The sequence below is a fragment of the Colobus angolensis genome, unplaced genomic scaffold (assembly GCF_000951035.1).
Source record: "Colobus angolensis palliatus isolate OR3802 unplaced genomic scaffold, Cang.pa_1.0 Scaffold85, whole genome shotgun sequence".
Classification (NCBI taxonomy): domain Eukaryota; kingdom Metazoa; phylum Chordata; class Mammalia; order Primates; family Cercopithecidae; genus Colobus; species Colobus angolensis.
In genome coordinates this window covers 703,288-720,274 of record NW_012122376.1, presented here as the reverse complement: position 1 = coordinate 720,274, position 16,987 = coordinate 703,288, and the positions used below count along the sequence as shown (strand labels likewise).

General features: G+C 51.3%; 1 protein-coding gene across 3 annotated transcripts in view; it reads left to right on the top strand.

Annotated features, from left to right (window-relative positions):
* The window catches only part of PTPRE (protein tyrosine phosphatase, receptor type, E), a 120,037-nt gene that overhangs the window by 82,064 nt on the left and 20,986 nt on the right, over positions 1-16,987 (top strand). For all 3 annotated transcript variants that reach the window (XM_011930172.1, XM_011930174.1, XM_011930173.1), the window contains 5 exons: positions 5,799-5,889; positions 10,690-10,766; positions 11,432-11,468; positions 12,844-12,941; positions 16,126-16,245. In XM_011930172.1, the coding sequence (XP_011785562.1) occupies positions 5,799-5,889; positions 10,690-10,766; positions 11,432-11,468; positions 12,844-12,941; positions 16,126-16,245 (423 nt within the window). The remainder of the gene's footprint in view (positions 1-5,798; positions 5,890-10,689; positions 10,767-11,431; positions 11,469-12,843; positions 12,942-16,125; positions 16,246-16,987) is intronic.

Here is a 16,987-nt window from a genome sequence, read left to right as displayed (position 1 = left end):
ATGGATGGATGCATGAATGGATAGATGAATGAGTGGGAGGGCAGATGGATGGATGAATGGATGGGTGGATGGATGGATGGATGATGGATGGATGGATGATGGATGGATGGATGGATGGGTGGATGGATGGATGGATGGATGGATGCATGAATGGATGGATGGATGAGTGGGAGGGCAGATGGATGGATGGATGGATGAGTGGGAGGGTGGATGGATGGATGGATGCATGAATGAATGGGCAGATAGAGAAGTAGACAAACAGATATGAGGAAGTGTTGTCTTGGATTTTGCTATTCAGTATTTATCCTTGGTCATGTTTTAAATTTTATGTATCTTTACCTTCTTGCATGTGGCTGTGCTGAGTGTTGATCGTAAAGAGGATAGGTTTTCAGCAGGACTGCTGACTGGTCCTGGCTATGCCTGTTGCATGCTGGCCCTGGCACATCAGTTAATCTCCTTGAAGTTGTCTTCCACCACCTAGGAAGGGGCAATGTAGATGGGCCTGACTTAATTACCTTGAAGTTGGAATGGGAGGCTGAGACGATGGATATTGTAAACAACAGTGTTGTGCGGTTGTTATGTCTGAAGATGGCGTGAACTCTGTGCAGACATCAGACTTTACCCAGAAGCAACGTGTGAAGGCATGGGAAGGTGGTGGCACATGTAAACTGTACATTGCTTGTTTTTTTTAGCACAAGCCTCCTCTGCCTTTATCTCGCTTCCTTTTTATTGTTTCCAAATGTGTCCCCTTTTTTGGAGAAATTAGGTCATATTGAAAGACAGCTTCAAGCACTATTGTGTTGCAATCTCTCAGTCTGACAACAGACCTTCTCATTTTCAAAATAACTATCCAAGTTTTCAGCTAGCAGATCCCCTTCCCCACCCTTTTCATCCCGTTTCCCCTTGTACTTTTGTTTCCCCAAGTGGCAGGGGCTGCGCTTGCTGATAGGGGTGTCTGAGTCAGAACCAGCTCAAAAGTGGGGGCCACTCCCAGGGAGGGAGTCCGGGAATAGGGTGGGGCAGGTGAGACACTCACCCCAGGCACAAAATTTAAGACAGCAAGTGGGATAAATGATATTTTAACACAACACTTAAAATATCAAAAGTATCAGTACCACAGGAAAGGTAACAAATAAAATATCAAAATGAATGCAGGCAGCCCCTGGTGAAGAAAATAGCACCATAAAGGAAGATAGGCTTGGGCTGACAGTTTTTCCCTGTTGCCCTGGGCCCTGATACATATGACTTGCCACCACACAGCTACTCACCCTGCCATTAGTTAAAAGTTTCATATTTTGTTCATCATAGATTTTGTGCCTCGATTTGGACTTTTAAAAATATTGCATTCAAATATAATTTCCCCTGGTTTCTGAATTTTGGGGACACCCCATTAAACTCTGCACCCAGAGGAAGTCCCTCATGCTCTTCTGCCACTGGGCGGCCCTTGGCTGAACATTGGAGTCCCTCTGCTCAGTGACAGGCAGGGTAGAGATGTGGTGGAGGGGAAGAACATTGGACTCGAAGTCAGGATCACGGAGCCTGATCCTGTGTCTGGGGAACGCTGGGGGAGCTGCTTTTTTGTCACTGTTTTGTTTGTTTGTTTGAGATGGGGTCTCGCTGTGTCTCCCAGGCTGGAGCACAGGGGCCTGAACACAGCTCACTGCAGCCTCAACCTCCCAGCTCGTGATCCTCCCACCTCAGCCTGCCAAGTAGCTGGGACTATAGGCATGTGCCACCATGCCCACTGGCTTTTTACTTTTTTTTTGTAGGGATGGAGTCCCGCTGTGTTGCCCAGGCTGTGCTTTTTCCTCATCTGTCCAGTGAAGGGCTGGCCATGTCCTGAGACCATGTTCATGCAGCACCCGTCCTCTGAGAGCACTGGAGCCTGCCATGGCCAGCTCTCCCTCGGGTCCTAAGAGGGACATGCTCCCAACCCCATCTTTCTTTTCTCTTGCCCTCTGATCTGAACTCCTCTCCTCAAAGTCATGAAAGGGAGACACTAAAGGGAGACACAGGCGTCTCAAAGTGGCCGATCCAGTTGAGTTTTGACATGTGTGCATTACCAATTCACAGTGCAGGCAAACTTGATGGGGATGAAAAGGATTTGGTATTGGGGTCCGTAGAAGTGAGGTGAATGCTGGAGTCAGCCTGAGAGACCTTGGGCAATTAACCTCTGCCTGTTTCCTCATGTGTGAAATGAGGATACTCCCTGCCTCCCATAGGACTGTGATAACATGGACATGAGGTTGGATAACCTGGACATGCAACTGAGTCCTTACGAAAACGCACTCTGCAGTCTCCACCCTGCACTGGTAGAACAGCATCCTAGGAAAGTCTGTTCCCAGGCCCCAGAGTAAGTCCTGGAAAGCGAGCACCATCGGGCCAAGGAAAATCCCCCTCTCCAGACAGGCTCTTCCCTACCTCCATCCTAGCAAGTTATGTCAAGCCGAGTGCTTAGGACTAACACACTGATAAGTGCTATAAAGATGCAGAGGGAAGTGTCAACCTCAAAGCTTCCAGCACAATAAACAAACCAGAACCATTCCCTGGAGCCCCATAGAGCAGCTGGGGCCTCTCGCAGAGCTGCCCACACCTAGCTTCTTGTACCCTCTCCTGCTGCCTGCCCGACATGACCGAGCGGAGAGGGAAAGGAACGTGGCTCATGAGTTCATTGAAATGAAATCTCTAGGCTGGGTGTGGTGGCTCATGCCTGTGCTTCTCAGCACTTTGAGAGGCCGAGGTGGGCAGATCACTTGAGCCCAGGAGTTCCAGGCCAGCTTGGGCAACATGGTGAAACCCCATCTCTACCAAAAACTACAAAAATTAGCTAGGCATGGTGGCGTGCACCTGTAATCCCAGCTACTCAGGAGGCGGAGATGGGAGAATCACTTGAACCTGGGAGGCCGAGGTTACAGTGAGCCAAGATCGCGCCACTGCACTCCAGCCTAGGTAACAGAGTGAGACCCTGTCTCAAAAATAAAAATTTTAAAAAAAAGAAAGAAAATAAATGAAATCTCACCTCAAACAGACAAACCACAAACGATTTGGACAATTTACATAATGGGACAGCCAATCACAAGGTATTCATCGGCCGGTTACTATGAGCAAGCCCCAAGTGAGGCACTGCAGGGCTCAGCTGGGTACACAGACCCCTCCAGGTCTTTCCTTTCCCCTGGGCCACCTGAGCAGCTCCGAGATTTGAGACCACAGTAGACTGAGAGCCAGAGAAAGGGCTGCAGGGTCCATGTGCACCTGGATCCAGGATACATACGTGTGCGATGCACAGGACACGATGCCCCTCACCACTTCGACTTTGACCCTCTGTGCAGCTGGGTGGCTACGCTCCATCTCCATGGTCTGGATCTCTGCAGCTGCCAGGAACAAGCAGCTGTGAGGTGTCAGAGCTTGGTCCATCCTGGCCATTCAATTCCTCCAGGGAGCTTTTTCTTTTTTCTTTTCTTTTTTTTTTTTTTTTTTTGAGAGAGAGAGAGAGAGAGTCTCACTCTGTTGCCCAGGCTGGAGTGCAGTGGTGAAATCTTGGCTCACGGCAATCTCTGCCTCCCAGGTTCAAGCGATCCTCATGCGCCCACCACCACGCCCAGCTAATTTTTGTATTTTTAGTAGAGACGGGGTTTCACCATGTTGGCCAGGCTGGTCTTGAACTCCTGACATCAGGTGATCCACCCTCCTCGACTTCCAGAGTGCTGGGATTACAGGTGTGAGCCACCACACCTGGCCTAATTTATCTTTTCACAGACTTTATTTTAGAGCAGTTTTAGCTGTACAGAATAATTACACACAAAGTACAGAGTTCCCATATGCCCCCTTCCTCCCCTGCGAGCAGTTTCTCCTATGATTAGCTTCCTGCGTTCGTGTGCTTCAACTGCTGCAAATGATGAACCAACACCGCACTGTTGTTACTAGCAGAAGTCCACACGTCAGGGTTTGTGTGTTGTGCATGCTGTGGGTTTTGACAAATGCACAGTATCATGTACACACCATCCGGTATCACGCCTCCTGTGTATTTTCAGTGCTGGGGCCAAAAAAAGCTTTCCCGGGTAGAAAAACGGAAGGCTTTAGAATTTTACCACAGATGTCAGGCTTAGATTAGGTCAAGAAAGTCAGTATGAAGACGGCTCTGATGAAGAATCAGGAACTACAGGCGGCGTAGGTGCTGGTGGCTGGGGATGAGGCCGAGAACCACCCATCACCCTTGCCACAGTGCCGCCAGGCAGGTCCCTCCACATAAGCCACCCTCTTGCCTCTGCTTTGGAACCAACAAACCCCATGGCCTGGAAGGGCCTCATCCTGTGGCCATGGGGTTTGGTGGCCCCAAAGCAGAGGCAAGAGGGTGGCCTACGGTGCCCCACCATGGGCACCGGCTGGTCAGATCTGAGTCTGCAATTGGAGAAGCTTCCTGCTTTCGGGAGAGGAAGGCTCGGGACACCTGTGGGCGACAGGTCAGGCCCTGCCCCCCGTTGTGAGCAAGCTCAGGCCTGCATGACTTAGATCCAAAGCTACACAGTGAGGCCTGCTCCGCTCTCCTGGGTGGTGGCAGCGGGACCCCTCACGTTCTCCCACATTTGAAGAAGTGAGCATCCTCCTGGTGGCCTGGGCGCTGCTCCAGGCTCCTGCCCCTTGCTCGCTGGGTGACCCTGGGCAAATCTACAATACCTCGCTTTGGCTTTCAGTTTCCTCACCCATAAAACGGGGACCATCCTAGTACCACCTAATAGTAGGTGAGTTGCGAAGGCTGGAACAGATGACCCGGCTCCTTCCACCGTACCTGGCACACTGAGGCACTCAATGCATATTGATACATGTTACTAGAATCCCAGTGGCCCCGGGTCCAGCCACTGGTCGGGCGTAATGTCAAAGGACAGGACTCAGGGCTTCAAGAGGCTCTTCACACCGTGCATTGTGGGGAGCTCACCTGAGCAGCAAGCAGACACAGGACAGCTGGAGGTGACCAGGAATCAGAGGTGGCAGCTCAAGGCGGCAGAAAGAACTAGGATTCAGGCCAGTAGAGTTCACACTCAGCTGTGTTGCTCAGAGGGGATAGGGGCCCCCCGGCATTCGTTTCACACCTGACTTCCCTGACTGGGACAAAGGAGTTGGTGAGGGTAGTGCTTCCCAAAGGCGTGTGCACTGAAGCCCTGGGGATCATGGTAATATTCGTGCTGATTCTGTAGCTCTGGGGTGCAGCCAGAGAGTCTGCATTTCTAAAAAGCACCCTCCCAGGCGTGCCCATGCCACTGGTCCACAGAGCACGCCTGGAGTCTTCAGCAAGATCAGGACTGTATCTAAGGCTGTTTCCCACCCCTTGCCTCCCAGAACCACTCTATTCATCCTTCAGCCCCAAAGTCACAGCATCCCACTGTAAACCCTCTGCATGCCTGTCCTCGCTCCCCCATCTCCCAGTTCACAGTTCTGTCGCAGTCAGTTCTTGCCAAATCATATGCGCCTGCTCTAGGCTTGGGCCGGTGGGTCCTGAGATACCATGGAAATGCAAAGGCAAGTCTCCACCTTCATGCAGCGTAGGGTCTGGCTGATGAGACCACCACTTTGACCACACCGCTCTTCACCCCACAAGAGAGAGCACCCTGGGGAAAGCCAGGGTCTGTGTCTCCTTCATTCTCTGCCCCGTGCCTGGTACAAGGTCTGAGGCAGAGACGGACTATGGACAGCAGGTAGTTTGCTCCACATGTTTTCGTAATTCCTGTGCTCAGTAGGGAAACTGACATGAGCATGGTGCTTGAAACCATCACATTTCATACTAATGCTACATTTTCTTCCAGTCATTGCCATCTGGACACATACAAGGAACTTTTGAACTGGCAAATAAAGAAGAAAACAGAGAAAAAAACAGATATCCCAACATCCTTCCCAGTAAGATTTTATTTTATGTTTTGCATGATCGATGGTGTTTGCGCTAAACTCAGCTTTGCCTTGCAACTCCCCATGACTGCGGGCCATTCCTGGTGCTCAGAGGCCAAAGATTGAGGCCCCAAATCTGTCTAACTGCTCAGCGTTTGCACCTAGGACTCCAGAATGTTCCTCTCTAGGTGGCAGTCTCCCAGCAACAGGCCCTGGGCACCTTGGTTACTGGTGGGTCTGGCTGCCAAGCCTGTGCTTACTGTTGAGACCTGGGCTGCTTGGGGCCCAGCAGGTAAGGGTGCTGTTTCGTGGCCATGGGTGCCAGCTGGCAGGGCCTCCCCTGTGGAACTCAGGCCTGGCATCCAGTCTAGGCCTGCGAGTGGCCCTGGGCAACTCCCTTCCCTCAGACTCAGTGCTTGTGGCCACAAACTGCAAATCCCTAGAGTTGTCTGGGGTCCTGGACCAAGGACAAAAATGACAGAATGTGAAACTTGTAGGTGGGCAGCAGCTTTGTAGGAAGGCTCTGAATCGACCTGATTTAACCCCAACAGTACAAGTGGGCATGGGCCGGGAAGCATGGGTGCCAGGAGGTGGCAGGGCCAGGGAGCAGATGAGTGTGTGCGGGGGCGTGTCTCGGTGACCTGGGGGCAGCTTTCACAGCCTGTCTTGGTGCCAAGACAAACTCTGTAGGTTCTGAGTCGCCTTTGTAAAGCTGGCCTAGGCCAGGTGCTGTGGCTCATGCCTGTAATCCTAGTACTCTGGGAGGCCGAGGCAGGTGGATCTCCTGAGGTCAGGAGTTCAAGATCAGCCTGGCCAAGATAGTAAAACCCCATCTCTACTAAAAATACAAAAAATTAGCTGGGCATAGTGGTGGATGCCTATAACTCCAGTTACTTGGGCGGCTGAGGCAAGAGAATCTCTTGAACCCAGAAGGCAGAGGTTGCCATGAGCCAAGATCACGCCATTGCACTCCAGCCTGGGAAACAAGAGCAAAACTCCATCTCAAAAAAAAAAAAAAAAAAAAAAGAGCTGGCCCAGTGGCGGGGGTTAGGGGGTGCAGTTCGGGATCCTTCACCCCACCTGGGCCCCTCCCATCGTCTGCTTTGCCCATGAGGCTAACAAAATGGCATCCTCAAAGGGCTCCACTAAGTTCAGGTCTAAATCCTGAACCTGCAGCCTCCCCCTGGTCCACAGAGGGAGTCACCCCACCCTGCCAGGGTGGGATGGAGGAAGGCAGCCCATGTGGGCCCCGGAAGGCTGCTCACTGCTGCATTTTTCGGACTAGAATTGACTTCACCTGCTCTGTATGTCAGAGCAGCTACGGTCTGTCCGATCTGTGGTCTGTCCAAACTGTGCACTGTTTAGAAATAACTCTGTCTCGTTTTACATGCATAGGATTGACACGTGATTTTTACAAAACCCATTGTGAACCCACGAGCCAATGAAAACTGGGAGGAATCCGTCAAATAGTCTTTCAGTCAACACATAGGTGTAGGGGTGGCCAAGGCAACACCAGAAAGATGGCTCAGGAGGCCATGTGGTGGTCACACAGCTGAGCCTTAGCGGTGGCTCAGACCATGGCTACATTCTGCACGCTTTGGAGCGGATTTGTTGCCAATGAGTGGAAGATATCACAGAAAGAGGGGAGGCAACTTACACGGCTGGAGCAGCTCAGAGGAAAGGAAGGCCGTGGCAGGAGGAGGTCTGAGATCTTTAGAATCATTTGTGTCCAATGTGGGGTATCTAGAAATTAGTATCAGTGCTTAATCTATTACCTTAATTGAGTGGTTTTAAGTTGTGCCTTGATTTGCCAGCCATACGTGTTAAGAAACTGCTCAGTGCTAAGCACCTTCCTGAATTCCTCATTTCTCTCAATCAGTAAACGTTCATCCCTTAAAGGTAACATCATATTGTTAATTAAGACTATTTATTTGGGACCTCCATGGAAGCAGAATCATGGCCAAGTGTGGGCATTACGTACACCCAGTCCCCTCCTCAAGGTGTGATGGCCCAGGGCAGAGCAGGGGCCTCACCTGGGAGTCCCCCACCTGGAAGAGGCCCGGCCCACCCACTGCAAGTCTTCTCTGAGCCGCGTTCTCAAGTCTTCTCTGAGCCGCGTTCTCTAGGTTGTGCTACGGGAGTCAATTAGCGTTTCCTCCAAGCCTGAAAGCGTAGTCAGATTCAGAATGGGTTTTTCTAGCTTCCCCCGTAAGATCTTTCCCCTGCTCCTGGCAGGAGCACCACACCATGGGAACCCCAGGGCCCAGGCAGCCTCCAGGGGCTGGGGGACTCTGCCGTGTTTCATACGGGTGGAAAGACGGGTTTACAGAACAGTGGCATGGAGACATTGTGGCCTGGCAAGGATTAATGGGGTGGCATCTGGCATTAGCTATCAGGAAGACTTAAGGCTGAAGGGACATCGGGCAGGGAGCTCTCAGGGCTGCTCCATCCGCCCCCAGGGTGACAGCCCCTAGTATCACTTAGGGTGGGACTGAGAGTCACCTGGGTGAGACGGGAGAAGGCCCCAGCCCCTGGCACCTTCCCTGCCTTTCCCAGTCTTTCAACAGAGTCATAACGTGGCCCTTGGCTCCGGGCAGGCCTGTGGCCTGGGGTACGAAGTCAAGGTGCTTTGCATATCAGGCAGGCTTGACTTTTGCCTATAGAAAGACTGTGGCTGATGGCAAGCGAGGCCTCTTTTCTGGAAAAGTGCCAACAGCTGATAATTTTAGGAACTAATGTTTTGAATGTGAAGTGTGACTTTTTAGAATAAAAAGACAGGAAGCTCTTAGAAACTGCAAGATTCTAAATCTAAGCAGAAGGCTATATTTTACCCTGTGCTTTTCTATAGCTGTTCTCAAAGCATAAACCATTCCAAATTATTTTCAACTAGTGTAATGTGTTCAGCAGAGCTATTTCTGCCTGAGCATTGCCACTCCCTGAGCAGGAGGGTCTCACAGTGAGGTCTGCAGGGCTGTAAGTTTGGGGTCTGACTCCCTGGCCACCCTGTGTGGGCTATGGCTGTCTCTGAGAGCTGTACCTGCCCTTTCTCTGCAGGGAGCCAGATGGAGCTGGCTCAGCCATCGGCGGTCCCAGGCCACTAGCCCGTGGCCCGCCCGGCAGCCTTCCAGGTGAAGGTGAGACAAACAAGGCATGACCTGGGGGCTGCCCGGCTCCCCATCACAAACGCCACAAACACACACAAACGCCACAAACACAACCCACCCTGATCGAGGACTAAGCAGAGAAAGCAGGGAGAGGACCTAGAGTTACTCAACAATGAGTCAGGAAGGAGGCTCCAAGCTTCTACCACGTGCCAGACTGTGTGCCCAGTGCAGCATAGACGTCCTCAGCACCAGCCTTGTCCCAGCCTGGCCCAGCCGGCCGTTCCTGGGAAAGGTCACAGGAAGAGCAGGGCCAGGCCCACAGCACTTTTAGAGGCCCATGAACACATCTTCATTTCTCTTCAGATCACACACAAGATATGCCAAACCCGTTCTGGAGCGCATCTTTTCACTAGCGACCAACCCAGGCCTAAGGTAACCTTCTTGATAGTTCTATGGAGGAAGCTGGGAAGGCAGAAGTGACTGCGACCCACAAAAGTCATGATGGAGCCCTGATGTGTATGTACACACACACTACACACACACATACACTGTACACACACTACACACACAACGCACACTCCACACACACACCACACACTCCACACAAACACACCACACACACACCACACACACACACACCACACACATACCACACACTACACACATACACAACACACATACTACACATACACACCAAACCCACATGCATTCACACAGCACACACACTACACACACACTACACACATGCACACCACACACACTACACACATACACCACGCACACCACACACATACACAGACACCACGCATACACACGCACATGCACACTACACATAGAATACACACACACCACACTCACTACACCACACACTACACACCACACACACACACTCATACCAGAGTCTACACCACACACACACACCGTATGCACGCTACACCACTCACCACAAAAATACACACAGCACATGCCACACTTACATACTCACAGATACCACAAATGCACAACACACAACATACTTGCACCAGTATACACACCACACACATCAGGCTCACACACTACACCAGTCACACCACAAACATCCAGACGCTCACACACACCCCACACACAGCACTCCACGGTCAGCCTTCCACCCCAGAAAAGTGCTTGTGCAACAGGCTGGATCTACCAGGCACTCCTCACTGTGCTCGCCTTCCAGCTCTGGGGCAGACTCTGGTGGTGGGACTGAGGGTTAGAGTCCCCGATCCTAGACCCCCACATCCACTTGTCCTCATGGGGCTGGTGATCATTTCCCTGGGAAGCCTTGGAGAGTGGACCCAGTTCTTCTGTCCTGGGGCTTTTTTAAGTGCACCCACACTTGGCAATACTGGAGCCCAGTGCAGGGTTCATGAAATACAGCCCTTGCACTGCAGGGGCCCGGCACGTTCTGCTGTTCTTGTCTATGTAATGATCCAGCGGCCTCCGTCCTGGGGACTGAAATCCTCCCCTTGTCGGCATCCCACAGCTGAGACAGTCCGTGTTCACCAAAGCAGGCGCATTCTCTCTCGGGACACCAGCGGTCTCCATGGGACCGTTGAGGAAGAACATCTCTGCCACCCCCGGTGTGGCCGTGAAGCTACTTTTCCCCTTCCCAGGAGCTGACACTGCAGATGAAGACACAGCACTGTGATTCCCGGTCCTAACATCTTGGCTTTGTTTGGGTTTTTTCCAGATGACCATTCTAGGGTGACTCTGAGCCAAGTGGATGGAACTCCCTGTTCGGACTACATCAACGCTTCCTACATAGATGTAAGTGGGCAGAGGTTTCCTGTTCCCCTAGCCCAGCTGAGGCACGACCAGTGAGCACTTTCTTGTCTGGGGCCAGGAGTGTAAATTGTCACAACCTTTCTGGGCAGTTTGGCCACAAGCACAAAGGGCACGGAACTGCCTGTGCTTTACAGGCTAGCATCAGCATCTGGGAATTTGACTTCGAGAGACAGAGATAAGCACAGAGGATGTTCATTGCAGCATATGTATATTCCTGACCAAATAGAACAGGAAGCATAGGCAGTTAAACAGATTGTGGTAAAACCATGTGCAGTGGATTACTAGAACTCCATTTGTATTGATCTTTAAGAGATCATTTAACATAAATTATAAAATTATCATTAAAAATACAACATAAAATAGATTGTACACGTTCACTCAATTAGAGGACAGAAATGTCTGCATATCTCTACTTGTGTGTGAGTCTGGGAAAGGTTTTGCAGAAAAACAAACTAGAGAGGGGACGTATGAAATAGGATTTGTTATTTCTGGAATTGCTGGTGAGTTTTCTTTTCTTCTTAACCTTTTCCTGTGTTTTGCAAATTTTCCATGGTGAATATGTATTGCTTTTCTAACAGCAACGACAACAAATCCTTTCAGCAGAGATAATTCTGAAAACATATAAATCTGATGCTATTTTTTTCTAGGGTTACAAAGAGAAGAATAAATTCATAGCAGCTCAAGGTAAGCTTTTTATTAATTTCTGAACGTATTTTTGGTAAAATGATGTGAATAGCTCTTATTTCCTTGTCTATATGCCAACAAGACCAAGGACTTACACTGGATTTTTGTGCACATGTTTACACCTAACAGACACGTTATATCGATTCACACAACGGACATGTGTAGACAGTCAGAGAAACACACACTTATTCCCACACCTATACGGTGTGAACGCAGGGCATGCAGTGGCCCCGGCTGCCATTCCAGCATGTTAATACTTGCATCCGGTAACCTTGAATTTCTCTCAGCTGGCTGAGCCCTACATGGCCCCAAAGTTTGGGGGTGGGTAGTAGGGTGAGTAGCTTTTCAGATCAAGGCTATAACCAAGAAGATACTTCAGCCGTGAAAACATGCCCTTCACCTTGCACAGGGCTGGCCCTCCCTTATGTGTTGAGTACTGAATCCAGCATCACTGCGTTCCACCAGAGGTTGTCATCTGCAGGACCTGGTGGTGCACATGCACTTAGGTATTGGTGGAGCTGAAACCACATTCCTCAGACTTCCTCACTCTTAGGCCAGGAGTCTTTAGGGCAATGAGCTCTGAAATTCAGCGTGTGTCAAAATCACCTGGGAAGTTGTTAGAAATGCAGAATCTCTAAGAAAAAAGGACACGCGTGTGCACACGCAGAGGACATCAGGAATGTGCCCAGGTGGAAACCTCGGGAAACCTGACGATCCTGGCTGAAACAGATGAAAGCGTGTGTTTCTCTCTTGCCAGCAGACACCCACAGGGAGCCAGGCCAGAGTGGGAGAGCAGCAGGGCCAGGGGCTTCCTCAGCTCCCGGCCCATCCCCCTCAGCATGAAGCGCTTAGCTCGGGGCTGCAAAATAGCCGCAGCTCAGACAGGAAGTGGACAGGGGCAGAGGACTTTCTCCTGGTGACACTTTGTTGTTCAGATCCCTTCCCGAGGGACTTTAGCTCATGTCGTATTGAACAGCAGCATGCTGAAAGGAAGATTTTGACAAAGAGGAGGGGATTGGGAATGCAGGGGGAGGCCAGCCAGTCTCTGCCTCTCCCAAGGCTTTCACCAGCTCTCCCACACTTGGCTGTGGACCCAGCCCTTCTCTGAACCCTGCTTCTTCCCTGTGAATGTCATAACTCAACCTAGGCCCAATTATCTTGCCCACTGAGGAGTTCCTAGCTGGAGTGGGTGAGTGGCAGGACAGGTAGCCCCTGCCAGTTCTGGAACACTTCAGGGCATGACGTGTGTGTCCCCAACAAGCCTGAGAAGGGAGTGAACAGCTCTCCTGGGGCCAATGGCCAGGGTGCCGGGGCTGGGACCCCAAAGTGACTTCCTTTCATGCCTTTTGACTTCAGAATTGTCCTCTACACACAGGCCCCAAACAGGAAACGGTGAACGACTTCTGGAGAATGGTCTGGGAGCAAAAGTCTGCGACCATCGTCATGTTAACAAACTTGAAAGAAAGGAAAGAGGTGAGTTCCAGGCATCTGACCCCGGTATCACTTCCTTTCAGCTGCTGCTGCCGGGCTGGGGATGTTCTTACCACTTCCTCTTCCTACTTCCCTCCCTTCCTCCCCTATCACTGCAGAGAGCACCCAAACACATGCAGTGGCTGACAGCATTCTCATCACGAAACAAATCCCCCGTCTCCCCGGCATCTCACTGTTATCTAATCTGTGATAACACGATGGCACAAGAGTTTCCTTTTTTTCCCAAGTGAGAGTGGCCCCTGGCCGGCCCCAGGCTCTGCCTGCCTCAGGGGAGACATGAATCTTAGAAGTTAGAATTTTAGGATGTTGAGCTTGTCATGCGGCAGACCTCAGACTAGAAATGAACGTGATTTCACGCTTATTATCCAGGCTAGAGAAATGCATTTGAAAAACATGGTATATTGAAGAAATGTTGATTTGTCATCCAAATATATTTAATTAGCTGTTTCTAATTCAAAAAAGGATGCATGTACATTATAAGAATTTGAATCATTGACAAAGAAGAAAAGTTGAACTGATTCGTTTCCTAATGTAACAAGTACTCATTAGCAACTGCTGTGCTGGGCCAGCTCTGTCCCAGGTGCAAGGAATGGGGGGCTCAAATTCAGGGCTGAGAAGTGGGGGCTGTGGGAAGCCTGTGGCGGGGATGGGTGTTGAGTGACAGGCAGGGAGCCATGCCATAGGCAGTGAGCTCACTCTCCAGAATGAAAGAAGAACTGGGAGCCAGAGGGACACTTGCCACAGGTGGGGCGACAATTAGGAGGCTGTGCTTCTGGCGTGTTCTGGCTTGAAAGCCCAGTTCAGCAGGAGCCATGTGTCCTGCCCAGCCCCACTCAGAGCCTGCTGTGTCCTGAGCTCCTCAGTCATCCGCTGGCCTGGCCCCAGACATCGTAGCGAGGACTGTGGGGAAGGGCTGCCATTTTTAGATGGGACTGCCAGGCCGTAGGGAACTCAGCTGGGGCAGAAGATGGGTGGCAGGAGCCCACAGGAAGGGCAGGGTGGGAGGTGCTCTGGTCCCCACAGTGCCAGCTTACTAATTGCCACCCAAAACACGGGAAGCAGCCTCCAGCCACCGTTTCTGGAATAGGATGGCGGCTTTCATTCTGCTCTCGGGGAGCTGAAACAGGGCTGCGGAGGGCCACCCCTTTGCCCTTGCAAATCTTGCCTCTGTCATCCTTTGTCATGGGGAAGAGTGACAGAGGGAAGCAGGGGATTCCCAGCACAGGGCTCTTCACCCTGCCTGCGCTGTAGCGGCCATGGAGGAGGACACCCACGCGAGGGAAAAGGAGGCTGACCCTTCTCCAGGAGTCTCAGGGTCCCCTGTGACCTGCGGCCCATAGGACCAGTCTTCCTGGAGCTGGTGCTCCAAGCATGAGACCAGCACGGAAGCAGTGGGGCTCAAGGACGCCCCCGCCTCCCCCTTTCAGTCATTCTGCTGAAAATGTCACTGGCATTTTCTCTCCATCTTCCTCCATAGCCTCCGACTGGATTTTTCCACTCCTGTGACTCAGGGCTGGGCTGCTGCTACATCCTGATTCTCACCAATTCAGATGAAATCATTTCTCAATAGAGTTCCCTTTTTCTTAATTGCTCACACTTCTGTTGTGGTTTCCTTGGCTTCCACATCCTGGGCTCTGCATTGCAAAACACAGCTGCCCTGGCATCTCATGATCGGGTGGGAGGGAGGCAGAGGGAGGGGGTATAAAACCAGCCACCAACACTGAGCCCTTGAGAGGCTGAGACACGTTCTCAGTTCCTACCGGAGAGCCTTCCAAGCTGAGAAGCTCAGGAGGGTCCCCAGGGCTCCCCACAGGGCCAAGACTCGCCCAAACCGGGACCTGTAGGCATTTGCAGTTCCCCTGGGCTGCATCAGAGATGCCCTGTGACCCGCAGCCCCACCCGGAGCCAGGAGTAGGGAGGGGGAAGTTGTCCGTGGCCGTCGTAACACGATGCTGCTCTCTACTAAATACCAGATGCTGTCTGTTTCATAAGATTGTTAATCCTGGAGTCTTGACCATGAGCTGTGCTGCTCAGGGGCCATTCCCTGGACATGCTCTCTGATGACTGGCAGGCTTGTTCCATTCCAGAGATGTTTATCTGGCAGATGAAGTAGATCTTTTCCCCCTTGAGGTGGGTCCTCATTCACTCGTGAAGTCCACGCTAATGGAGGACGCCAATGGGCAGGTGCTGCGGGCGGTGCTGCCAAGTGAAAGGGCTCCTGAGGCCGGGCGCGGTGGCTCAAGCTTGTAATCCCAGCACTTTGGGAGGCCGAGACGGGCGGATCACGAGGTCAGGAGATCGAGACCATCCTGGCCAACACAGTGAAACCCCGTCTCTACTAAAAAATACAAAAAACTAGCCGGGCGAGGTGGCGGGCGCCTGTAGTCCCAGCTACTCGGGAGGCTGAGGCAGGAGAATGGCGTAAACCCGGGAGGCGGAGCTTGCAGTGAGCTGAGATCCGGCCACTGCACTCCAGCCCGGGCGACAGAGCAAGACTCCGTCTCAAAAAAAAAAAAAAAAAAGAAAAAAAAAAAAGAAAGGGCTCCTGAAACGTGTATTTTGGGTCATTCTTGCTTCAGAGGTTGGGAAGGTAAAGAAATGGGCCTATCAGTAGCAATGCACCCTGTTCTGCAGACTCCACAGCAGCCTTGTCCCTGCTAGAGAAAAATGAAGATCATTAGGCCAATCACAGGTTCATCACTCTTGAACGGCAGACTGGCAGTGGTGCAGATTAACTTTGTCCTTAGTGAACTGAGCAGGAAAAACACAAATTGCTGAATCCAGTGGGAAATGCCTGGGGAAGCACCTCCTTGCCCTCTGGCCTGAGGGTCATTTGGAGTTAGGTACCCAGCTCTGAAGGTTACAGGCTCAGCATGACTGGTTGATGGTCAGTTAATAAAATGTATGGGATTCGTGAATGAATGAAGAAATGAGACATCGTTGGTGTCTACGTCAGAAAGCCTTGGGGCATCCTAGCCATAGTCTCAAGGCTGCCTTTCACCAGTTATGCAGCCTCAGTTTCCCCATTCATGAGGTGGACACACATGAACTTGCTGTTTCTCAGCTGTGGGAGCTGTGTGGCTCCAGCTGGTGTGTGTGAGTGGAGGGATGTCATGATGCGTTGCACCCACAGATCTATTTGCTTCTGTTAAATTGTTCCGTGCAGGAAAAGTGCCATCAGTACTGGCCCGACCAAGGCTGCTGGACCTATGGAAACATCCGGGTGTGCGTGGAGGACTGCGTGGTTTTGGTCGACTACACCATCCGCAAGTTCTGCATACAGCCAGTAAGCATCTCTTGTTGCTGACCTTCCAGAAAGATCATTCTCAGAGAGCATGATGCCCAGAGGTAACACCCTTCTGCATTTATGAAGTGCTTTGCTCCCACCCCGGCACTGTCGCGGCCCTGGCTCAGAGGGTGCAGTGGCCAGGCTGTGCTGTGCAGACGTGCAAGTGGGCCAGGACACCAGAGGCCGGTGCACAAGGGTCTGCAGGCAGTGCTGGGGGCTCCAAATTCCCAGCGACTCCTCTGGACCTCTCCAGGAAGAAGACCAGTCATTGGAGTGGTCTGGGGTCCTCCCTCAGTAGCACAGTGACATTTCGCACACTGGAACTGGGAGGCGGGGTTTTTTCTAACACGTTTCTAACACATTTCGAAGTATGTCTGAAATGTCCTCGTCATTTTCCACACTTGGGTCCTGCTAGTTCCACCACCCCAAAGGGTTTAAGAGAGATATCAGTAAAAATATCTATATACAAAGCAGATGAAATCAAGATGTAGAAGAAAGTTTAAAACCATAGAGAAAAGATAGAAGACCATTTTGTCAGGATTTAAAGATAGAGTGATTGGCATAATTAGGTCACAAAATAAGTGTCTGAGGTTCCAAGAAACCACAGCAAGAAAGGAAAAGGATGAGCTGATCATTCTCATTCTATCCCGTGCTCACATCTCTCCCAGAAATGTGCACACAGGCACGCACATGCACACACGTACACACATACACCCACACACAGGCACGCATATGTACA